The sequence below is a fragment of the Gigantopelta aegis genome, chromosome 14 (genome assembly GCF_016097555.1).
Source record: "Gigantopelta aegis isolate Gae_Host chromosome 14, Gae_host_genome, whole genome shotgun sequence".
NCBI classification, from domain to species: Eukaryota; Metazoa; Mollusca; class Gastropoda; order Neomphalida; family Peltospiridae; genus Gigantopelta; species Gigantopelta aegis.
The window spans coordinates 7,974,667-8,001,084 of NC_054712.1; the positions used below are offsets into that span (position 1 = coordinate 7,974,667).

Here is a 26,418-nt window from a genome sequence, read left to right on the forward strand (position 1 = left end):
ATATGTGCCTCCAAAACAAAATCAGGGATTTGGTAAAGCACGAAATCCTAGTAAATTTGCATTCGGATTTCATCAAGTTGATGTAGACTTGTTTATGAAATTACTATTGTATATTATGTGGAACAGGTATTTGGTACAACTATTTAAAAACCTGTGTTTAATTTTAAATCATCATCTAATTGTGACGTCTTTGTGTTTTTCAGATGGCCTTGACCTCAAGTCCATTATAGCATGGAGATAACAATGACAGTGGATTTTGTACGATGGACGTCTCGTCCCTAAATGCTGACAGGGCTGGGGAGGCCCTCAGCAGCTGCCAGAGTACCCTGGTAACCACGGCAACGTCTATGGGCGAGCGGCAACCGCTATCATCAGTCGACAAACAGCTTCTGGTGTCATCATCGCAATCGCCGCTGAAACCGATTATCGGCAACATGGTCGTCTCGAAGAACGACGAATCGGATCAGAACTTTTACAACTATTCCACCTCCTCTGTGCTATCCGAGAAAAAGGGATTAAAAATTCTGGCAAATTCGGTGAAGGAAAAGAGTGGTGCGGCAGTGACGAATTGTGTTTCTCCTCCCGTGGTGGACAGAGATGTGTGTGGGTTGTCCGACAAGGACGACGTTGTTGATGACGATGGTGATGATGATCCCGTTAAATGTGGTGATTGTGATATGGAGTTCGCAACCTTGCAGCAATACATGGACCACCCATGTTCTCAATCCAATTCGAGGACCGCAGGATCGGCCGACGAAAGCGAGTTGAGCGAGGGTGAGAGTTTCGATGGGAAGATTGTGTACAACCCGGATGGTTCGGCGTACATCATCGAGTGCGATGGCTGTGACCTTGACGATTTGGATTCTATGGACGTTCCTAAACAGGAAGGAGCGATCATTGTGGATAAGAAAATCAGTTCAACTGCTGTTCCGTCATCATTTCCACAAATTAACAATGCATTTTTCCTCTCCCGAAATCCACAGTCTTTTCTCAACAACTACTGTACAACGCCGAACTCGACAAAGACGTCGAAACACGGCCACGATGCTCCCATCATGCACAGCTACCGCGTGTACGACCTGAGATCAGGCAAATCGACGTCATCGAGCGTCGCAGAAAACCACATATCCCCATCTACCTCGGCCCCTGTCGCCGCTCTCACGGTCCCAACCAAACCCATTCTAATGTGTTTCATCTGCAAACTCTCCTTCGGGTTCTCAAAGTCCTTCGTTGCTCATGCGAACACCGAACACACCATGACGTTGAGCAAAGAGGAGAAGGCAGTGATGTCTCAACGAAACGCTTCAGCAATAATCCAGTGTGTCGGCAAGGAGAAGCAGGCGCTCATGTCTTTCCTCGAACCCGTGGCAATCACTCCCGTTCCCAGGAGCACCTCCAGCCCGGAGTCGAAAAAAGTTTTTCCGTATTACCAGGCAAAGACGTCGTCGACGTCTACGACGTTTCTCGGCAAGGAATCTACCAGTGTTAGTTACGTGTACTCAAAACCAAAAATCTCACTACCACCTGTCATGGAGACGATCAGTCATACTTCCAAAAGTCTGACAAAGAACGATCGAATCGATTTGGGAACCGGTTTAATCGGTCACACTAGCATTAAAGAGGAAGTGAAAAATGGGGGAAACATGGACGACGCCACTTCGGCCAGTGACGCCGAATCGGACTGTTCACAGTCGAGTAAAAACGGCGGCAGTCTCGGTCTGCCGTCGCTGGTATCTGCATCAGGTTCGACGGCAGTGACGAACAGTTTCGCTTCCCAGGACTCGGAATCTCTGTCACACTCGAAGAGCTTGGCGATCACGTCATCATCATCTATGTTAATGTCTCACCCTCTGTCTCTAGCCAGCACGCTGCCCTCGCCCAGTATTCACAACCCCCCCATGTACCCCGCGTTCCTCCGAGTGTGCGACGAGCATCCTCAGGGCCGGGCCCACGGGGCTGAGTGCCCCAAGTGCGACATGATCCTCGGCTCGTCGCAGTCGCTGGGCGGCCACATGACAATGATGCACTCGCGCAACTCGTGCAAGACGCTGAAGTGCCCCAAGTGCAACTGGCACTACAAGTACCAGGAGACGCTGGAGATCCACATGAAGGAGAAGCACCCGGAGAGCGACCAGCAGTGCATCTACTGCATCGCCAACCAGCCACACCCGCGGCTTGCGCGTGGCGAGACATACTCGTGCGGCTACAAGCCATACCGCTGCGAGGTGTGCAACTATTCGACCACCACCAAGGGCAACCTCAGCATCCACATGCAGTCGGACAAGCACATCAACAACATGCAGGAGCTGGCCAACGGAGGCCAGGAGGTGAAGATCACGCAGCAGGAGACCTACAACAACAGCAGCAGCAGCAGCAGCATTGGTGGCGGCAGTGGGGGGAGTGGTGGTGCTGGTGCCGCGGTCCCCGATGACGTGTACAAGAAGATAAAGCCAAAGCAGACATGGCGTTGCGACGTCTGCAACTACGAGACAGCCGTGGCGCGGAACCTGCGCATCCACATGACGAGCGAGAAGCACACGCACAACATGATGGTCCTGCAGCAGAACATGAAGCACATGCAGCGCGACATGCACCTGCAGATCAACCAGCTGATGATGCTCGGCCAGCAGGACCCTGTGCTGTTCGGCCTCCCCACGCAGATGGCCGGGGCCATGTTTCCCTACGACCAGCAGATGCTAGCCTCGGGGATGCCCGCTGGGTTCGAGGTCCCCGTCAACCTGACCACGGAGAATGGGATGTCCAGTTGTCCGGTGCCGCCATCCTTGTCGTCCGGGGGGGAGTTTCCCGACTCGGTGCGGCTCTTCCACTGCTGCGTGTGCAACTCGTACCTGACAGACTCCCTGGATGCGCTGCACCAGCACCTGCAGCACGACCGCACCAAGCAGCGGGAGAACGAGCACATCGTCGTGGCCAGCGGCTCCTACCTGTGCAACCTGTGCACCTACAAGACCAACCTGAAGGCCAACTTCCAGCTGCACTGCAAGACGGACAAGCACCTGCAGCGAGTGCAGCTCGTGAACCACATCAAGGAGGGCGGGGCCGCCAATGAGTGGCGCCTCAAGTACCTCAACGTGAGCAACCCAGTGCAGGTGCGCTGCAATGCCTGCGACTACTACACCAACAGTATTCACAAGCTGCAGATGCACACGGGCAGCCTGCAGCACGAGAGCAGCGCCCAGCTCTTCCTGCACCTGCAGCTGGAGGAGGCGCGACTCGGGGCCGCTGCCGGGGCCGACTCTGACGACGACAAGTATTACCAGTGCACGCTGTGCCAGCACAGCAGCAAGACGAAGCTGGGGCTGATCCAGCACGCACGGTCCGTGGGACACATCCAGAAGGAGAACGTCTCCTCTCAGAAAAACGAGATGGACAAACTGCCGCTGGAAATCGGGACTGTCTTCGTCGTCAAGGGTCTCAAGGATGGGGAGGTTGTCCACTTTGAAGAAGGTGAGTGAGATAATAATGTTTTGTGGGGGTGGTGGGGATGCTTCTTTGTTAAGTAATATTTCAGAGACCTATAGTTGATACTCTACAGTTCATCTTACAGATGTACCTGGCGAGAGAGTGGTTGAAGTTAAAAACAGAAAAATATTAAAGTGTCCTTGTTAATTTAAACTGTATTTTTTTAATACCTGAAAAAGTTCTTTTATTATCTGATTCTTTTCTTACTTTTTTTTTTTAATGCTACCCTACTTAGTCTAAGTATTGCCTTGTCTTTTAGTTGTTGACCATCTTTTCAGATATGATCCTTTTGTGTTTTGAATAAAATACATTTTAAGCTACTACTAAAACCAATGACAAGTTTAAAAGATCGAGCCCTTACGGACTACTTGAATGGTACCATCGTCTTGTCTCGCATAACATTCCTCAAACATTTGATGCTAAAACCATTCTAGCCCTTCTCAACATGCCGTTGGATGTAATTGGCAACTTAAGCAAAAGTTTAAGTAATGGGCTCTAGTGGTGATGTTAACAAAAAAACGTTTAATTTTGTACATGTTAAACCATTTTGCAACTTTTAAACAATTGGTTTGTTACTGATGATGCTTCAGTGAGACTACAATATGTTCACCTCAGTATAAGACCACCTGCTTATTAAGGCCATATTTATAGGTTATACATGTGGTTTTTATATACAGGTTTGTCTGTATAGACAAAAGGGTTTTGCTTTCAACATTCACACATATCGACACAACAAATGTCAGTACATCGAAATATGAATAAAGCTTTAGCAAGGCTCAGTGAAATAATATTTCCATAACTATCTCTGTGATAATGGCCGATATATTTAGCTCTCTGTATCATGTGGAGAAGACGCTTTGTTCAGCATGCTTTGCTAATCACAGTATCGTGACAACAATGAAGATTTTCAAAGCCGGATGTGTGATGGGCAGATTCAGATAGTTAACCCGCCACTCAGATAATAGCCCTTTTCCCCCATTTTAAATGCTTTTTTTTTTTAAGTACACAAACACCTAAGAGTGATAACTGAGGAAATTCTTACAGGTAGCTGGCTATATGATGGGCACAGTTAGGGTGATCCCATATTAAATTAAAATTTGAGGATGTTAAGATGATTTCTGCATATACTCGGTGGGAGTTGCTACGTTTGAAAAGTGTGATAAAACAGTATATTTTTTTAACTGGGTGACAATGGGTTATCTTCAGATTTGGGAGGGATGAAAGTAAAAAGTGTGTTTTCTTTAACAACACTACTAGAGCACATTGATTTATTAATAATCGACTATTGGATGTCAAACATTTGGTAATTTTAACATATAGTCTCAGAGAGGAAACCCTCTACACTTTTCCATCAGTAACAAGGGATCTGTTATATTCATACAGGATAGCACATACCACTGGTTTTAATATACCAGTCATGATGCACTGGCTGCAACGATAAATAGTGTGATCAATGCAACCACAAATTGTTTGGGAATTTATTGCAGTATTTGTTGAACTTTATTTTTAAAATCCACCAATGATGTAAGCTTATGCTGTAATAAAAAGGACATTCAGAATTCTACATAAACTGGGTGTGGGGACATTCAGAATTCTACATAAACTGGGTGTGGGGACATTCAGACTTCTGCATAAACTGGGTGTGGGGACATTCAGAATTCTACATAAACTGGGTGTGGGGACATCCAGACTTCTACATAAACTGGGTGTGTGGACATCCAGACTTCTACTTAAACTGGGTGTGGGGTAGAATCAATGCAACAACAAATTGTTTAGAGATGTTTTGCAGTATTTGTTAAAAACTTCTCTTTTTTAAATCCACCAATTATGTAAGCTTATTCCCTCTGATAATAATACTTTAATGTCAACTCCCTCTCTTCCTCCTTTCCCCCCTTCCCCCACTGGAAACTGGCTCTGATGTGAAGCTCATTGTTAGCGGGCTGATTCACAGGTTTAATATTTCCTGGTGCTCCCAGAAAAACAGCTTTAAATTTGAAACAATATTTGTTGATGGGAAACATGTGTTTATCACAGTAATAATTTCGTGGGATGGAGATATTTGCCCATTGTTCATTATTTAAAGGAATTAATCCGACCTTGACCTTTCGATGCTTCAGAATACATGCAGACATTTTCGCCAAATGAAGGAAATATGTCAAGAAGCTGTGTCAGATTGCGGACAAAAGAAACAGTTGTCGTGAATTTAAGTACATTACTCGTTTCTAACCTGCCTGCTGTAATTAGATTTCGATTTCTTACCACCAGCCCCCACACCCATTTTCATGTTCCTCCCTAACTTATTGTTAAAAAAAGTATCCTCATTATAAAGTACAAAAACAATCGCATTTTATAATAACCACTATGAGCAAAAACAAAAAGGCTGGATAATAGACCAAGGAATTATTTATAAATATAAGTATACTCCCATCCCATGATATCGCATGTTTCACAGTATCACACTATTGGTATTTGTGTCGCTTAGTATGCATAAAAAATATTTGGCAGCAAGTTAAATTATAGATATTAAAGATATTGAGAGAGGAAAACTGCTGTCGCCACTTCATGGGCTACTCTTTTCGATTAGCAGCAAGGGATCTTTTATATGCACCATCCCACAGACAGGGTAGTACATACCACAGCCTTTGATATACCAGTCGTGGTGCACTGGCTGGAACGAGAAATAGCCCAATGGGCTCACCGACGGGGTTTGATCTCACGCCGACCGCACATCGAGCGAGCACTGTACCACTGGGTTACATCCCAAGCCCTGTCGGAAAGGCTGACTACATAGTATATTTACAGTAAATATATATTTAAATAAGCCGTATTGGTATGGGTGTTTCTTACTTAATTAACTCTTACTGAAAGCCAGTTACATAAATGTCAACTTGTAATAAAGTCGCCCACACAAATTTCAGTCTTTGTTGGCAATGGTATTAAAAAAAAAAAAAAGAATTGAATGCTTAGGAATGGATTTTTCAGATTATAAAATTAATTGAGTAAACTTACCGGTAATTAATATATCATTATTATTTCATTTTCAAAAGTAAACAATAAGTGAGATGTTAAAATAATTATTACAAAATATAAACGAAAAAAAAATAGGACAAATTTACTACTTGTTTATTAAAGTCCCCGAGTTTAGTTACCTTTTATCACATAAAATGTATGTTGAGCTATTAGGATGACAAGATGACCATGTCATGCATAATTTAAAGTGACAGACCCTAGTTTTTAAATACTATGGCATATTTTCCAGTATTAGAATCATTGTTTGATATTTAAAATCAGACATATACGGTTTTTTTATTATTATTGTTTAGATTATCCATTTTGAACATCCGCAGTGTTTCTAGTCATCCTGGTGTTTGTAATACCACAAAATTTATTTTTCGTATTTTTAAAAATGTATGTACCTCTTAGAAGTACCAGTTATGGAGACAAGCTGTAGTCTATTTTTGAAGGGTATTTTCCTGTTTCCACGTCACAGACTCTGGTTTCACTCTATTGCAATTTTAACCAAAATGTGTTATAGGTTTGTAGATTAACCAAAGTCAGTGTCCATTTTAAGAGGTTGAAACTGGGGTATTGACTTTAATGGATCTAAAACTTCATTTATCAAATTTTAAAAAATAATAAAATCCATTAAGAAACAACCACACAGAAGTAGTAGTCATGTTAGCAAGGTGTTTGGAGGTAATTTAGTCAGCTGCTGGTTAAAATTAACTCAAAAGGTTGTTAGAGCTACAAATACTGTAAACCAGAGAAAACAAATGTATATCAATTTTGCATTTTAAAAAAAATAAAAAAAAAATCTCAAAACATTTATTTTATAATATGATATATACTGGTATAAATATATACAACTTTGTAAAGATTAATTTCCACACACATAATACATTGCAGGGATGAAATACGTGTTTAAAAATAAGAGTTGAAATGATCTTCAAACAGCTGAGAACTCTATACCATATTTAAATAAAGGTCATTTATCAGCATTTCAGGTGAGATCCAGCCTATTTATTGAAAATTACTTCATACATCAAAAAGTCAACCACCTGATATCGGATTAAAAAAAAACCTGACATCAGCTTAAAAAAACTATTATTGAAAATCATATTCCTTATTTTGTGACTACAAAATAATGTGTGCTGGGGTGTCGTTAAATATCTATTCTATTCTACATAACATTGTGAGAAAAAACAACCCAGTGACATTTAACCAAAGATCTGAACACAGTTTTGTATTTATTTATAAACTACGAGTTGAAGAACAAAATCAGTGGTAATCGCATTAGAAAAAAGAGTGAAAAATAATAATAATTTTTAAAAATCATATTCTTTATTTTGTGACTACAAAACCATGTAAAAACAACAACAAAACCAGTGACTTTTAACCAGAGATTTGAACACAGTGTGTTCTATATGTATTTATAAACTACAAGTTGAAGAACAAAATCCGTGGTAATCCTAAAGCGAGTGATTGGTGATATACGGGAGCAGTCGTCTCCCGCTTGGCTCCTCTTGTGTTAGCGGGTTATTTTTGTCTCGTGATCTGCCTTTGTTTCTCTCCTTTTCATTGGCAGCACTGAACTGTTTATTTTCATTCTCTCTCACCTTTTATCTCGCTTTGAAATCCTGGGACACCATCAACTTGTTGCTTTATAACACCAAGTGATTTCCTGCCTGTGGGCTTTCATTTTGATGGGTACATATATTCCTAGACTGTCTCCCAGTTCTTTTCTTGTTATAGTTTAATTTAAGGGTATGTTCTTTATATGAGACACAATCAACTTGATGCATTACACAATTCAGCCTTAGGGGTTTTTATTTTCTTGATGGGTACATATATTCATAGACTGTCTCCCAGTCTTTCTTGTTACAATTTTATCTAAAGGTATGTTCTTTATACGAGACTTTTTGCATTACACAATTCAGCCTTTGGGGTTTAATTTTCTTGATGGGTATATATATTCATAGACTGTCTCCTGGTCTTTCTTGTTACAATTGGGGGCAGGACGTAGCTCAGTGGTACAGTGCTCGCTTGCTGCGCGGTCGGTCTGAGATCGATCTCCATCTGTGGGCCTATTGGGCTATTTCTCGTTCCAGCCAGTGCACTACAACTGGTATATCAAAGGCTGTGGTATGTGCTATCCTGTCTGTGAGATGGTGCATATAAAAGATCCCTTGCTGCTAATCAGAAAGAGTAGCCCATGAAGTGGTGACAGCAGGTTTCCTCTCTCAATATCTGTGTGTGGTCCTTAACCATATGTCTGACGCCATATAATCGTAAATAAAATGTGTTGAGTGCATCATTAAATAAAACCTTTCCTTCCTTCTTTGTTGTTATAGTTTAATCTAAAGGTATGTTCTTTGTACGAGACACAATCAGCTTGTTGCATTACACAATTCAGCCTTAGGGGTTTTTATTTTCTTGATGGGTACATATATTTATAGACTGTCTCCCAGTCTTTCTTGTTACAATTTAATCTAAAGGTATGTTCTTTGTACGAGACACAATCAGCTTGTTGCATTACACAATTCAGCCTTAGGGGTTTTTATTTTCTTGATGGGTACATATATTTATAGACTGTCTCCCAGTCTTTCTTGTTACAATTTAATCTAAAGGTATATTCTTTGTACGAGACACAATCAGCTTGTTGCATTACACAATTCAGCCTTAGGGGTTTTTATTTTCTTGATGGGTACATATATTTATAGACTGTCTCCCAGTCTTTCTTGTTACAATTTAATCTAAAGGTATGTTCTTTGTACGAGACACAATCAGCTTGTTGCATTACACAATTCAGCCTTAGGGGTTTTTATTTTCTTGATGGGTACATATATTTATAGACTGTCTCCCAGTCTTTCTTGTTACAATTTAATCTAAAGGTATATTCTTTGTACGAGACACAATCAGCTTGTTGCATTACACAATTCAGCCTTAGGGGTTTTTATTTTCTTGATGGGTACATATATTTATAGACTGTCTCCCAGTCTTTCTTGTTACAATTTAATCTAAAGGTATATTCTTTGTACGAGACACAATCAGCTTGTTGCATTACACAATTCAGCCTTAGGGGTTTTTATTTTCTTGATGGGTACATATATTTATAGACTGTCTCCCAGTCTTTCTTGTTACAATTTAATCTAAAGGTATATTCTTTGTACGAGACACAATCAGCTTGTTGCATTACACAATTCAGCCTTAGGGGTTTTTATTTTCTTGATGGGTACATATATTTATAGACTGTCTCCCAGTCTTTCTTGTTACAATTTAATCTAAAGGTATATTCTTTGTACGAGACACAATCAGCTTGTTGCATTACACAATTCAGCCTTAGGGGTTTTTATTTTCTTGATGGGTACATATATTTATAGACTGTCTCCCAGTCTTTCTTGTTACAATTTAATCTAAAGGTATATTCTTTGTACGAGACACAATCAGCTTGTTGCATTACACAATTCAGCCTTAGGGGTTTTTATTTTCTTGATGGGTACATATATTTATAGACTGTCTCCCAGTCTTTCTTGTTACAATTTAATCTAAAGGTATATTCTTTGTATGAGACATCAGCTTGTTGCATTACACAATTCAGCCTTTGGGTTTTTTGGGGTTTTTTAATGGGTACATGTACATGTATTCATAGACTGTCTCCCAGTCTTTCTTGTCACAATTTAATTTAAGAGCATGGATTTTAGACATGACATGACACTTGTAATCAACTTGTTGCATTACACAATTCTGCCTTTGGGATTTTATTTTTGTGATGGTTACATATAGTCATAGGTTTTTCTTGTTATAATTTAATTTAAGACTATGTTCTTAAGACATTGTGACACAATCAGTTTGTTAAAAATTCGGCCGGTGGGCTTTTTACTTTGATGAGTACATGCATGTCTTCTAGTCTTCTTTCTTTTCTTTTTTTTAAATTTAAGGGTATGTTCTTGGATGTTGTGATATAATCAACTTGTTGCAACATAGCACTTCTAGAATGGCCCATGGACTTTAATTTTCATGAGTAAATACATTTTTAGTATGCTGATTGGATATCACAAGATAATCATCTTATTACCATTGACATCCAGTAGTCAATGAGTTACAAATCAATGTGTCCTAGTGGTGTCTTTAAACAAAAAATATTTTATATCCACTTTCCCAGACAGCACAGCACATACCAGAGTCTTTGAAATACCAATCATGGGACACTGGTTTGAATCCAATGTGTCTGCCAAGGAGATTCATCTCACTAGTGTTAATTTCATTAGAATTCAGTTAAGGTTCAAGTACACTGTCCTCTGCACCAACCGTGGCAATCTTGGTGGGGTGGAGGTTAGTGGTTAGTTGTTGATGATCAGTGAAATGTATTCTTTGGGTGGGAGCCAGTACTGGGATGCGAACTCAGTACCTACTAGCCTGAAGGACGGTGGCTTGACCACTACACCATGAAGGCTGGGTCAGCTACTGTTTTTATCCCTTCCTAATATATCATCATTTACCGTGGTTTGACCAGCTGTATTTTTTGTTTGGATAGATACTTAGACCCTGTATTGTCCACTGACAAGTTTGGCCCTCAAGCCACTTGACCCGAGGTCAGAGGCCAGTGAGTGGCCCATGTATAATACTCATTCATAATTACACCAGGGGGCGTTTGTGCTACACTCTGATGTATGAGTTGTCCATCTTGTGTCTTTCATTTTTATTTTTATTTTTTTAACCCACCTTCATACATATTAATATGTCACATTGATGGCTTTAGCATATTTATTATATACCATTAGGGTAATACATACCAGGAAAGTAACTGGACACATGTTATTACATTGAAAATTATATTTCTACAAAACAGTTGGCCATCTCGTGTCTTTATTTTTTCTCTTCACCCCTCACCCCCCCCCCCCCCCCCCAACCCACCCATGTCCATATCAGTGTCTTTAACATATTTATTGTATACTATATGAAGGTAATACATAGCAGGAATCTTAACACAAGTATTTGACGTGTTTTATTGAATGCAAAATCATATTTCTACGAGGCAGGGCTATTGGACAGTGGATTACATGGCTGGTGGGTGGGGTTTGTTTTGGTTAACAACACCACTAGAGCACATTGATGTATTAATCATCAGCCATTGGATGTCAGACATATGGTGATTCAGACATATGTCTGGGAGGAAACTCACCACATTTCCACGGCCTTTTATATACCAGTCGTGGTGCACTGGCTGGAGCGAGAAATAGCCCAATCGTATTTCAAAGGCTGTGGTATGTACTACCCTGTCTGTGGGATGGTGCATATAAAAGAACCCTTGTTGCTAATCGAAAAGAGTAGCCCATGAAGTGGCGACAGCGGGTTTCCTCCCTCAATATCTGTGGTCCTTAACCATATGTCTGACGCCATATAACCGTAAATATAATATGTTGAGTGCATCATTAAATAAAACATTTCTTTCTTTCATCTTTCTTAAATTCCTCTTGACAACTATTCTTGCTGTAGAGGAGCCTGATATATTTGTGCTGTATCCTTTTGTTTACTACTGAAAGGTATATTTTTGTCATGTTATAAAAATAGACCTGTATATAAGAGATGGTTTAAAAAACCAATATGGCTGCCTGTATAAGTAATAGATTCTTCTTCAGATTACTCTTAACTGATGCAAATTACATTTGGAATGCAATTGTGGAGTATGAATTTGACACATTATTAAATAAGTATTTGAGAAATGATAGAAAGAAAAACAAGATGGCTGCCAGTATAAGTAATAACTTCTTCTTAGTGTTGCTTGTAACACTAACAGCTGCTGCAACTTAAATAATCGTTTCTTTTTTTCCACCTTTCTTTCTCCTCAAATATACTGTTTCTTTATACATCTGTGAGGTATGTATTTGCGATGTTATTAAAACAGGTATTTAAGACCTGGTAAAAAAACAACAAGATGGACGCCTGTGTAAGTATTGTATATCAGATGGCAAACAAATGAAGGCTGATAAAGTGAATTGAAAGCAGCTCATTAAAATACGCTGCTTAGCCTCATCATAAAATTCCTCTCCACAATTCATAATGGATGTTGCGCTTGGCTGATAAAACATCAAAAGGCCGCCAACACTTGAAAATAAAAAAGAATAAATGTAATAAATGTTTGCATGCTTGGCTGGAAAAATCCCGCCGAGCATTTTATTGAGTGAAAAACAGAAGGAGCTGGCTGTATCGGAGAACAATGATGAGGTACATGGCTATGAAATTAATAGGTTAATTTTGCTTCTTTTTGTCTGTCACCGAAGCTTACAATTGAATCCAGGTCACGTTTAATGATACGAAAACTGAGACCATCGGAAGCTTGGGAAACTAAAGCTACAACTCATCCCGGTGTGTATTATCACATTCCAATAGTCGTATACTTCACCATTACCACCACCCACCATTACCGCCACCCCTCCCTCTCCCATTCTGGATAGACTCGTTAAGGTTTTTTGTGTTCCACTCAGTGATCTGTGTAAATCAGTCAAAGGCTGGGGTATGTGCTGTCCTGTTAACATATGGTAATTGTGACATTTGGTCAGCAGGAAAACAAAAAAGCGGAGGATTTCAAAAAGCCATCAGACAGTTTCTCACATTTGGTTGAAATAATGAAAACTATTTGCTGTCATCATGTGTGTTATTTTTTCAGTTAGCAGCTTTTTAAATTAGCAACAACCATAAACTGTTCCTGTCCTTTGATGAGGAGGCCGAATCTAGCTCAGTTGGTAGAGTGCTCGCCTGTGGTGCGTGGGTTGAAGGTTCGAAACCCCTTGGTTGACCTATTTCGCTGAATGGTTTTTTTTCTCATTCCATCCAGTGCCCCCACAACTTTTATATCAAAGACTGTGATATGAAATGTCCTGTCTGTGGGAAAGTGCATATAAAAGATCCCTTGCTGCTAAGACCAAGATTCAAAATTGCCAAATGTTTACCATTCAATAGCCAATGTTTCATTATTCAGTGTGCTCTGATGGTGTTATTAAACAAAACTTCCTGAACTTTCTTTGATGAAAAGTTCACATTACAACCCCCTCTTAAGACTCTTAAAAATGTCCCAGAATTCTTTTGTCCAGTGTCAGTATCATTCATGCATTATATTCTTATGTCGCTTTATAATTTTTTTTTAAATGTTTAAATAAAAATAAAACTATTGCCGAAATTGTTATTTTCACTGGGACGTCTGCACTGGGTTGACTAACTTTGGCGTCCAACACTGAGTACGTCGGCAGCACATTATCAGCGTGGCTGTGTTTGTGACAAATATTGGAGCTGTGGTGAGTGTCAACTGAAGGATCCCCCACACTGTGAACAGTGCATATACTGCACGGTTTTCACCAGTCTCTTCTCATTTACACACATTATTGCTCATGTACAGTGCATATACTGCACGGTTTTCATCAGTCTCTTCTCATTTACACACCTTATTGCTCGTGTACAGTGCACATACTGCACAGTTTTCATCAGTCTTCTCATTTACACACCTTATTGCTCGTGTACAGTGCATATACTGCACGGTTTTCATCAGTCTCTTCTCATTTATACACCTTATTGCTCGTGTACAGTGCATATACTGCACGGTTTTCATGAGTCTCTACTCATTTACACACCTTATTGCTCGTGTACAGTGCATATACTGCACGGTTTTCATCAGTGTCTACTCATTTACACACCTTATTGCTCGTGTACAGTGCATATACTGCACGGTTTTCATCAGTCTCTTCTCATTTACACACCTTATTGCTCGTGTACAGTGCATATACTGCACGGTTTTCATCAGTCTCTTCTCATTTACACACCTTATTGCTCGTGTACAGTGCATATACTGCCCGGTTTTCATGAGTCTCTTCTCATTTACACACCTTATTGCTCATGTACAGTGCATATACTGCACGGTTTTCATCAGTCTCTTCTCATTTACACACCTTATTGCTCGTGTACAGTGCATATACTGCCCGGTTTTCATGAGTCTCTTCTCATTTACACACCTTATTGCTCGTGTACATTGGGCATCAGTTAGATGAGGTGTGTGTGTGTGTGTCCAGGGCAGCATACTTCAACTGTATTTGGATATAAGCACAGAAATCAAGTTAAATTATGGTGTAGTGATTTAGTGCTATCAGCATTTGTTCCAAAAGTTATTCAACTATATGATAAAAATATTAATAAAATTATAAAAAAATTATTTGTGAGTTTTGATAATGTGATATTCAGCTAGTAGTTCAGATTGTAGCCCTGTCCCGGACTTGGTCACTGGCGATGTCAGAGGCTAAGCCCATGATGGGTGTGCTTGAAACCTGTGTGGTATAAGAGCATGTAAATAGAGTTTTAACTCAGCTCAGACTATAAGTTTTAAAATTAAGTATTGATTAAAAAAAACAAAAACAAAAAACATTTTAAGACTCATTTTCTAAAAACCTTAACTGTAATTTAAACATGTTTAGTGTACCAATACAAAAGAACTACTAGTATTTATAAAAAAAAATAATAATTTTGTATATAAATAAAATAAAGTTTTAGCACCATAACTTTTCTTTCATTTTACATTCCTGTTTTTAAAAATAAAATTGATAAAGTGCATTTGCAACAAGTCCACAAAATTGAAATAGCTGAGAGAAAAAAAAGTGCAATGTGTTTGGGTTTTTTAAGTCTAAAGATATCTACGTATCTAAATATTTTTTTCTGTTAACATCCTTGCAAATAAAGGGAGATTTCGGCCAATCCGCAGGAAAACAAAAAACCGAGGATTTCAAAAAGCCATCCGACAGTTTCTCACATACACAAAAGCTGACAAAAGTTGGAATAAAATCATTGCAGCTCGCGCGAGGAAGACAATCAGTTTATTTGGGGATCATTTGAAAAGACAACACGTTATCCCCATCCCCTCCCCTTTCCTAAACAGGGGCACAAACACTGGAGAAATGTTCTCGAAAACAATAAAGCCGTAGTGTCAACAGGGATGGCGATTTGAAAGCCTTAAAAAAGAAAAATTACTATACATGGAAGGCAGTGTATGTTTACAAGTAAAGGACAGCTCTGTGTCAAATTTCTTAAATCAATTCTGTGCCACAGTGAAAGCCCTCATTATGGGGGCCAGATATCAGCTATAGTGAAAGGTCATCTTTTTCTTTTAAGGGAATGCCCCGTCTCCCGTGGCAACGGAGAGCACCTTTGTTTAACTTTATGTGCTGATATGTTTAACTGAATGGTTTCACTTCTCTCTCAGTTTTTTTCTTTTTTTATATCTATTCATATTCTAATCTAGCGTCCTTAGTAGATAGCACATTTATGAGTTTATCTGTAGATGAATTGCTTACCTTTCGTGACTCACAGCTTTTGATTGGAGCCCGGCTTTTTAGGACGACATAGACAATGACACCTTATGAATTTGTGGGAACAAATTACATTACTTTTTTTTTTATCCATGCTGCTTGCAATAAATAGAATACTTTGACAGTCTTTTAAGAAACAACAGTGAGAGACTATAATTGAATTTACATAGCACAGAAAGTGACTCGATCCATGACTGACAATGGGCCATTTACCGCAGAAATAAGCCGAGTATTGGTGTTTAAGGTGTGCTGTATACCGACGGCGATGACTGTTAGTGTGTAAGAAAAATTAAAATAAGAAAGTCTCGTATCAATGTGGTAATGAGGGATGCAGGATCGCCACGGTAATGAAGCCTCGACACTCGGTAAGCCATGACACTGACATTTTTACGTAGTCTTTATATACTCAGTTAGCATTTCACATCGTTTTACTTGGTAGGGTCAAGTTTTTTTCTTCTTCTTCTTCTTTATTCTTCTGTCTTTCTTTCTCTCTCTCTGTGTGTGTTTTCTATTTGTGCTAGCCTTATCGACAGCCTCAGTGGTTTTACTAGCCAATAAGACACATAGGAAATCTTGTGATCTGCGTTTCAGCAGTCCCACATTATCGGGTGACATGTTTACGGGTTTCTTTCTCCATCACACCAATGTGCCTGGCAGAGGCCTCGTGTCATCTGGGTTGTTGACTCTGCCCCCTCGGGGAGGGTTTAAAGTGTTTTGTCAGAGGTTAGGTTAGGTTCTGTTCGTGGCTCTAGGTAGTGAAGTGATACTGATACTGATAGTTCCGACTCTGATAGTATAATTTAAATGGGAGTTTGGGTGTTGTGGTGGATAACGTGTGACTAGTTACTCTAGTTTCGGCTGTGGTGTGTGTGTGTGTGTGTGTGTGTGTGTGTACGCGCATGTGTGTGTGTGTGTGTGTCTCAAGCTGCCATATTGCCATTGTGTCGTTTATCTATGTCCGCTGTCTCGAGGGGTGGGATCAAACAAATATTGAATAATTTATTGTGCAGTTGTTTGGCACTTTTTTTATTTTTTTATTTATAAGGGTTGTTATTGATTGTTTTGTTTTTTTGTTGTTAGTTCTCTAGCACTGTGTGGACTACAAGGGTAATATGTTTGTGTTTGGGGGGGTTTTGGTGGGGGTGGCGGGGTAATGACAGTTTTCTTGCGCTGTGTCATTACTGGTACTTTGGTTTTAGTGGGATTTTTTTTTTGAGGGTGTAATGGCAGTTTTCTGGCACTGTAATTATTACCTATTAGGGTGGGGGTGGGTGGGGGGGTTGTGATGTTACAGTTTTCTGGCTTACTGTACTTATTAGTATGAGGGTTTTTGGTTGATTGGGTTGTTTGTTTGGGGGTTGTTGGGGTGTTTTTTGGGGGGGGGGGGGTTGCTGTTATTTTAATTATCAGTATTTATTGTTTATCTTTGTTTTATATATATCAGTTGAAAATGTGTTTCTAAACTGGGCTGACCTATCACTGTGCAGTGTCTGTTTGCTACATTAGGAATAAAAACAGCTGTTGTGGTGTTTTTAACTGATTGTACTACATAAGACAGAACATTATTGATTAGTGTTGTGCTCAAAGTAGCTCACACAGGGCTAGCAGTGGCTGAGTAGACAATTTTAACAAATTCTCTATTATACATGTACTTCAAACATTGGAGAGAAAAAAACTAATTACTAGTATTTTTAACATTTCAATTCCTACATGAAATTATTACGCCAAATTAAAATAAAATTTGCCAATTGTTTTTAAATTTGTAATTGGCGAATTTGGCGAGTGTCAGAGCTACATATGTACACATTAGGGTGGATTTAGGTGGGTAAACTATATGGCTGTCACATGTGTGTGTGGGGGGAGGGGGTTTCGAAAAGGGGTGGAAGAAACGCAACTGATTTACTCATTGTTATTAAAACTGCAGAACTATTTTTTAATTATCTATAGTGGGATTGATAAAAAAAAAAAAAATCTCCAGGGTGATTGGTAGGGGAGGGGCATGCGGGCAGGTAGGAGATATTAGATTTTATTTAATGGTTAGTGGTCGTCCAGATTTAATAAAATAGAGGGGGGGGGGGGGTGGAGCAATCTTAAGTACAATTTTAAAATTAAAATCATGTGTGCATTGGTGGGAAAATATGCAGCAATATTATCATGCATAAAATAGTTATGATGCCTCCTGCACACACACCTCCCCCAACTCCGTGATCAGTTCTGAATCAGCCCTTATTTTATTATGTGAAAGTTAGTTTGTTTTGTTTAAATACACCATAGAGTACAAATTTATAAATTTTTGATGGATGAAAAACATTTGGTAATTTTGACACGTTGACTTCAGTGGAAATCCAGTATATTTTATAATTTGCAGAAAAAGGATCATTTATAGGCACTTTTCTATAAACAGGACAGCACATACCATGGTCTTTGATATACCAGTTGTGGGACCCAAACACCTCAGACAGGCACTCTACTGACTTAGCTAGATCCCGGCCATTTTATTATATGAGTGCTGATTAATAGATAGTATTAACACAAACTGACGTTAATATAATGATATATTCTTTTCATGCGCTCTGAACATAAGAAAGATATCTGCTAAAATATTCTTTTCTTCGGTACATGTACATGTGTGTGCTTGTTTAGAGAATTGAAAGTGGCATTACTGGTATCAAAAGATAATGCGCAAACAAAGCATTTCTAAATACATGTACAATCTTGGGCTAGCTGTACAAGTATGTATATTTAATACAGGACCAAACCCACTTGTTGAATAGCCTTGTGGCAGTTCCTAGGGTTGTTGGGGGGGGGGGGGGGTAACACTCAAGGACAAATGTTGGAAACAAAATATTGTTAGCAATAAAGGTGGGAGGGTAGATTAAGTCATCAGTTAACAGTGACATCTTGAGTGTATTTTTGACAAGAGTTATAGCCATTGAACTTAAGAGATGTGAAAAAAAGTTTGGTCTGGTAGGGGGACATGGATTGCTTTAGCTGTAACAGTGCAGATACCGAAAAAGTAACATATAAAAAAAAATGGAAGGAAGGAAGGAAAGCACATATCACGGCCTTTGATATACCAGTCATGGTGCACTGGCTGCAACGAGAAATAGCCCAGTGGGCCCACGGACAGGGATCGATCCCAGACCAACCGCACATCAAGCGAGCGCTCTACCACTGGGCTACATCCCGCCCCTACATAAAAAATGGATTATCTGGTTATCTTCTGCAGTTTCATATTTATTAATTCAGCCCTCAAAATATACATACTTTTTTTCTTTTCTTTTCTTTTACTGTACCTGAAGATTTATGAAGAAACATAGTTTGTGAAAAATTCCAAGGAAATGTGGATTAATCTCAAAGGTGGGATAACCTTTAAAATGTTTTGTGCAAAGAAATTTGAAAAAATAAAAATCAGACTGGGATTTTTTTTTAACAAGTGGGGAGAAAAAAGGTAGATTAAGCTTAAGACAAGTTAAATAATGCAATACAGTGTAAAATAGGAAAGTATTCCAGTGGCAGAGATCCATATTTACTTTATCAGGAGATTACTCGTTCTGTTTGGATTTATTTCAAGGTAAGAGCAATCACAAAAATTTACAAGTTTATATTTCTCTTCGAAAGTTGAGTGCGAAGGGGCAGCGCGATTTACTCTCGACAAACACTGTGTTAATCCCTTAAGGAAAGTTGGATTCTTGCTTGTCACAAAGCCAGCTGCTAATTCCTGTGTCATTGGCCGAATACTCGAGTGTCTATCTTGGGAAGATGTTTTACTTTACACAGGATGCTTTTGTGCAAAAGCCTGAGTTTGGAGAACCAATCCCTTTTCATACACACAGACTCACGGACAGGTGACAATTAGCCGTGATGCATCAAGTCGCTGGCATTAAATATATCTAGGGGTAGGACGTGTGGTTGGTTTAGGATCGATCCCCGTCTGTGGACCCATTGGGCTATTTTTCGTTGAAGCTAGTGCACCATGACTGGTATATCAAACAGTGGAGTAGAAAGGTACCAAAAAGTGAGGGGTCACACTTTTTATTTACACACTTTTAAAGCAAATATAAAGCAAAATATCTGAAAAGTAGGGGGCACATGCCCTCCTTCCCGTCAAAGTCTGTGGTATGTGATGTGCTGTCTGTGGCATGGTGCATATAAAAGATCCCTTGCTAATAAAAACAAATGTAGTGGGTTTTCTCTCAAAGACTATACAGGTCAAAATGACCATGTGTTTGGACATCCAATAGCCGATGATTAATAATAAATCAATGTGTTCTAGTGGTGTCGTTAAACAAAACAAACTTTAAATATATCCACTTGGGGCGGGATCTAGCTCAGTGGTGCATGGGTCATAGGATCGAACCCCACTGGTGGACACATTCTTTGATTGTTTGGTTTTTCCCCCCATCCCAACCAGCACCCCATGACTGGTATATCAAAGACTGGTATATTAAAACTTCCTTGTTGTTACCTGTAATGGGAAAATTTACAGGTTTTCTCTGAGGACTCATAAAATTATAACAATAGTTTGACATACAATAGCCGATGATTAATTAATCAATGTTCTCTGGTGATATCATTAAACAAAACTAGGTGTGTGTGCGTGCGTGTGTGCCTGCCTGCATGCGTGCGTGCGTGTGTATGTGTGTTTGTGTGTGTGTGTTTGTGTTTGTGTGTGTGTTTGTGTGTGTGTTTGTGTCCGTGTGTGTGTGTGTGTGTGTACTGTATGGGTGTGTGTGTACTTGGTGTGTTTGTGCTGTGTGTGTGTTTGTGCTGTGTGTGTGTTTGTGCTGTGTGTGTGTGTGTGTGTGTGTGTGTGTGTACTGTATGGGTGGGTGTGTGTGTGTGTGTACTGTATGGGTGTGTGTATGGGTGTGTGTGTGTGTCTGTGGCTTTGGCTTTATATTTAAAACATACCCTGTGTGTATTTGTATATATGTATGTGTAATGTATGTCTGAATGGTTGTGTGTGTAACTTATGTCTATATATGTGTGCGTGCATGAAAGAGAGGGGTGGGGGGGGGGGGACATTGTGTTTGTATTTAAAATATACCTCGAAGGTTAGCCTAATGATTTGTAGCTGTGACTTCAAACGTAAGTCAGTGTGCTGATTTACCTTGGCATGTGTACACCGATCTGAACACACAACACCTGTGACAAGCCTTGTCAAACAGAACTAATTAGGTCACATGTTGGCTTTGACGTAATCAGCTATTGTTTGTCCTTCTGTCTGCTGTATAGGTGTGCCACATTGTTTTCTTTCACTTACGTCTGTGCAAACAGTAGGTTGTGATAATTTACGGCAATCATAAACTTTGTTGATGGTTGTTAGCCAGTCTCTTGAATGGTAACCACTCCTTAATTGTTTCGTGAAATTATTATACATAAATTTTTAGCATATTACAAGTTCTTTTCATTTCTTTTTCTTTTTTTCTTTCTTTTTTTTTTTCTTTTTTTTTTCTCTTTCTCTTTCTTGTGTTAAAAACTTGGTATGTCTGTTATTTTATACTAGTATGGCACAAACATATATCTAAATAACTATTAATTAATAATTATTTCCCTTAATTTATATTAATTATTAAATTTTTTAGTCAGTTGATATTAAATTGCAACGAAAACCCAGCGGTATAAAAATACTATAAAAGAATATTGCTCAGTATTTAGTAATAATCTTTTGACTTAATAACTTGATGTTGTGTTAAAGAAAAATTCATTTTCTTTTGATAAACAAACAAACCATAGGTACATAATTTCTGGAATAATTATAAACGGGTTTATTTTTTGTGGGGGAGGCGGTTAGTAATGATGTGGGGTTGGGAGTTCAAGGCTTCTAGATTATGGTAGTCCCACTCCCATGTCTAATGATATTCAATGTTGGGCTAGTAAATAACTATTATTGCCATGCCCGATGGCTAGTGAAAAACAAAGTTGTTAAATACTGCATGTAAGTCTGTTTTGTAAATATAAATATCCTGCCCTTCCTCTCCTCAAATGTAAGAGTTTTTAAGCTCTGTCTCCTTCTTTAGGTGACATATTCAATTATTCCTATTAGTAAAATTGTATTTAAAGTAGGGCTAGTGAATTTTTAATTATGGCTAGTAGATTTTTTAAATCACTGATCCCATGGCTAGTGTATTTTTATAACAACTCTAGAAGCCGTAGAGTTCTGTAAGTGTTTTATAAATGAATGTTACTCAGTTAATTTTTACATCAGACGGTTTCTGCATTTCTCGTCTATACCTTCCCCGTTCATTAATCTGGCCAGCATAACTCTGTGTCTTTATTTGTTTTATTGGCGACGAGCCCTTGGACAATGTGAAAACATGTTTTTATATGTTAAAGAAATGTCAGAGATGGTGAATAAAAGAGCCTGCAAAATCTACTATCTTCCTGTGTGTGAGCAGGATTAAAGCATTGTTGTGTTTAGAACACTGGCGGAATTTCAGTGCAAGAATTCCGAGAGCAGCGCAAAAATTGCTGGCATCCCCGAAGCCAAGTCGCAACATGCCTGTCCCGGCGCACGACCCAATCGAAAAACACCTTACTGGGGCCGTGATTAAATTTTCCGGAGACTAATCAATCCGAAGGTGTTGTAGTATGCTTTTGATGTTCGGAAAAGACAAGCGACGAGTATTTGTTCATGGTGGTTACAAAACATCTCAGATTCTCTGCTCTTTAGATGCTTAATTTGCCTTGCTCGGCCAGTTGCGCTGGCTGCTGCTGATTCTTCTTCTTTTTATCTTTTTATTTTTTTTATTTTTTTTTATTTCAATAAAAATGTTTTATTGTTCTGTATTCTGACCCTAAACAATGTCTGTGCTTCCATGGTTGATTGTACTTGTACCCGGGAGACTAGTTTGTAATTAATTAATGAAAGATGGACTAGTTTATAATTTAAGACGGGTGGACAATTTTGTAACTAATGGAAGATCGGTTAATTTGTAACTAATAAAAGATGGACTAGTTTGTAACTAATAATTCTCTCTTCTTCTTTTTTCTCTCTCTCTCTCTTTTTGTTTTACAATTTTCATTTTTCTAAATTGTTATTCAGATAAGGTTTGTCTCTGTGTGTATTGGGGGGGGGAGGAAGTGGGTGGGGGGTGGAGGAATGTTGGAACTTTACTTGGGATGCCCTTTTCACAAGTAGGTCAATGTGCCATCTTTTTGCCTTTGTGTCCCATCCCCTCATAAATATTTCCTGATCTACCCTGAGGTCTTGTTTAGAGAATTTCCCAAAGTGAATCAGCTGCCATGAGATGAATCTGTTGTAACAGTAAACTCTGTCTTATGGCTGCCTGGATGTTAGGCCGGCTGTGGGTGTTCTGTTTCTGATAAGCTGGCAGAAGCTGGGGTCACCTGGGGTCCTGCAAATCTCTGGCGGTCAGAGGTCGCGGTGATAAGACAGTGTTTGTTGGCTTCCTGTTGTAAGACATGGAGAAAAAAGAACCTATCTCTCCCCATCGTTATCTCTTCTTGGTACTTAGCATTTTGATGGTGTAATGGAATTTCTTTTTGACGAGTTTGCACAAGGTTTGAATTAATTTTTAGGTTCACGTCTATACCACCACATAGAGTTTATTACTAAGAAATAAAGGATGGATTTAGGAAAGTATTTATCTGTATAATTCAAGGCTGGAAAGTGGGGGTTTCTTTTCCCCCAGTCTGACCAGGCACTGACACCAGGTGCATCAAAAGTCATTGCATGTTTTCAAGATGTGTTATGTTGTAGAAGAAATGGTTACCGGACGTGTAACAGGTTGTAGGTGTATAGAACTCTAGTTTCCTTGCATTGAGCCTCGGTGGTGTCGTGGTTAGGCCATTGGGCTACAGGCTGGTAGGTACTGGGTTCATATCCCAGTCGAGGCATGGGATTTTTAATCCAGATACCGACTCCAAACCTTGAGTGAGTGCTCCGCAAGGCTCAATGGGTAGGTGTAAACCACTTGCACCGACCAGAGATTCATAACTGGTTCAACAAAGGTCATGGTTTGTGCTATCCTGCTTGTGGGAAGTGCAAATAAAAGATTCCTTGCTGCTAATCGGAAAGAGTAGCCCATGTAGTGGCGACAGCGGGTTTCCTCTCAAACTCTGTGTGGTCCTTAACCATATGTCTGACGCCATATAATCGTAAATAAAATGTGTTGAGTGCGTCGTTAAATAAAACATTTCTTTTTTTCTTTGCATCTTATACTGACCTGTTCCATGTGCAAAGATTTTGATGCAGAACAGGCATAGGACGTAGAATATTGGATGCATCAGAAAATTATTTCTTTGGTTTTCAATATTCCATTTCAACTCTGTATGGTATTGTAATACCGGAATACATTTGTCATGTAGATTGCATGTACCATGCCCCCACCACGTGAGAAACCACACACAAGGAAAACTGCCCTTAAACAGTCCTCAATGGCACAGTGGTTAAGCCATTAACCTCAAGGTTGATAGGTACTGGGTTCACATCACGGTACCAGCTCCCACCTAGAATTAATTATAATGGTTCATAATAATAACGTAGAGTTTAAGCTCAACCTCAAAACTGATTAGCAGTTTGATAAACTTGGTCGAGAAATCTGTATCCATATTCAAGTTTCTGTCAGCCATACAGCCAAAATGATGGTAGCTCATCACAGGGCATGTCATTTTCAAATTAAGTTTTTGTCAAATTAATAATGAAATATACGTTTAACACTTTGTAGACATTGTGCTGAAAATATAAGATACAGGAAATAATGTCTTTTTCTTTTATTTAATTTATTTACGATTTTGACTCGTGTGATATTCGATTTTCAATTAAACCTTCGAAGAAGAGCACTGGATTATTTTTTTCAATTTTTACATTTTGTTGATGAAAAATGCATCATCTCCACTAATATGTCAGTAATTCAGAAAATGGCCTCTTTTTCTTTCTTTCTCTTTTTTTCTTGCTTGCTAAAATTATAACTTCATAGTTTACATTATTGCTGCATTAATGAAGATATAAATTGGCCTGTTTGGTTTATCTCTGGGGCTTCATATGACAGTCAAGTATGTGAACAGCCATCGTGTTGATTTATATACAACAACCAAATATTGATTTGTCTCAATTTCCCCTGGGCTGTCCCACAGACTGATGGGTCGCAGGCTGGCATATCATTGGTACAAGTTAATGTGATATTTTCCTTATCAGATCACCCCGCTATCGGGCAGTTCATACAGGCATTCTCCAACTGTTTAATACCGCGATAGTTTCACAGGATTAATATTATTGTCTTTTAGTCATATTTTGGGCGAGACGTAGCCCAGTCGTAAAGCACTTGCTTGATGCACAGTCAGTCTGGGATTGATCCCCATTGGTGGGCCCATTGAGCTATTTTTTGTTCCATCCAGTGCACCACAACTGGTATATCAAAACAACTGGTATATCAAAGGCTGTGGTATGTGCTGTCCTGACTGGGATGCTGCATATAAAAGACCTCTTGCTACTAATGGAAGAAATTAGTGGTTTTCCTCTCTAGGATATATGTCAAAATTACCAAATGCTTGACTTCAAATAGCCAATTAATCGGTGTGCTCTAGTAGTGTCATTAAACAAAACAAATTTTAAAAGTTTATTCATATGTTGGGTAAGATATAGCTCAGTCAGTAGAGCAATCGTGTGATGTGCTTTCGTTGTACGATCAAATTCTCTCCATGGACCCATTCTCTGATTGTTCTTTTTTCCCCATCCCGACCAGTATACCACAACTGGTATATCAATGTAAATTTGGTTTGGTGCCACATATTTACAATGGTTTTCTAACTTACCTTTATATATAGGTTAAAATTTGTTTTGTTTAATGACACCACTAGAGCACGGTGGTTTATTAATCATCGGCTATTGGATGTCAAACATTTGGTAATTTTGACATTTAGTCTTATAGAGGAAACTTGCTATGTTTTGTTATTAGTAGCAAGGGATCTTTTATATGCACCATCCCACAGACAGAATAGAACAAACCATAGTCTTTGATATGCCAGTCATGGTGCACTGGCTGGATCGAGAAATGGCCCAACGGCCCACCGACAGGGATCGATCCCAATTATATATAGGTGCACTTACATGTTGTGACTGTGAAATGTTCATCGTGAAACCAAGAAATATTTTATACTGAACCCATTTATTGGAGACTGGGGGGAGGGGGGATATGTCTGCTTTCTCTTGGTATCACTTATTTTTGTTCTATCACTATCTTGGAAATGAAATATTATTAAAACTTGCACTCAATTTCTGATGATAAAAAAAAAAAAAAAAAATATTTTGGATATTTTTTTCTCTCTCTCTCTCTCTCTCTCTCTCTCTCTCTCTCTCTCTCTCTCTCTCTCTCTCTCTCTCTCTCTCTCTCTCTCTCTCTCTCTCTCTCTCTCTCTCTCTCTGTCTCTTTCTTTCTTTCTTTCTCCCAATAATACTTTGTGCCGAGGAATGAACGGCTGTGGGTTTAGGTGGACGTGTAATTGACAGTATAAATTCATGTCTGAGAAATGTTCTCATTTGTCGTATTCAAAAGGGTCTGAACTAGGTCTAACGAGGATTCACCAGTAAGCCCATCGTGTCAGAGGCTAATGAATCAATGCA

General features: G+C 39.2%; 1 protein-coding gene across 1 annotated transcript in view; it reads left to right on the forward strand.

Annotated features, from left to right (window-relative positions):
• Positions 1 to 26,418, forward strand: part of LOC121388097 (zinc finger homeobox protein 3-like) — a 116,562-nt gene that overhangs the window by 54,878 nt on the left and 35,266 nt on the right. The window contains exon 2 of the mRNA XM_041519312.1: positions 204 to 3,468. Coding sequence (XP_041375246.1) covers positions 264 to 3,468 — 3,205 coding nt within the window. The 5' untranslated portion in view covers positions 204 to 263. The remainder of the gene's footprint in view (positions 1 to 203; positions 3,469 to 26,418) is intronic.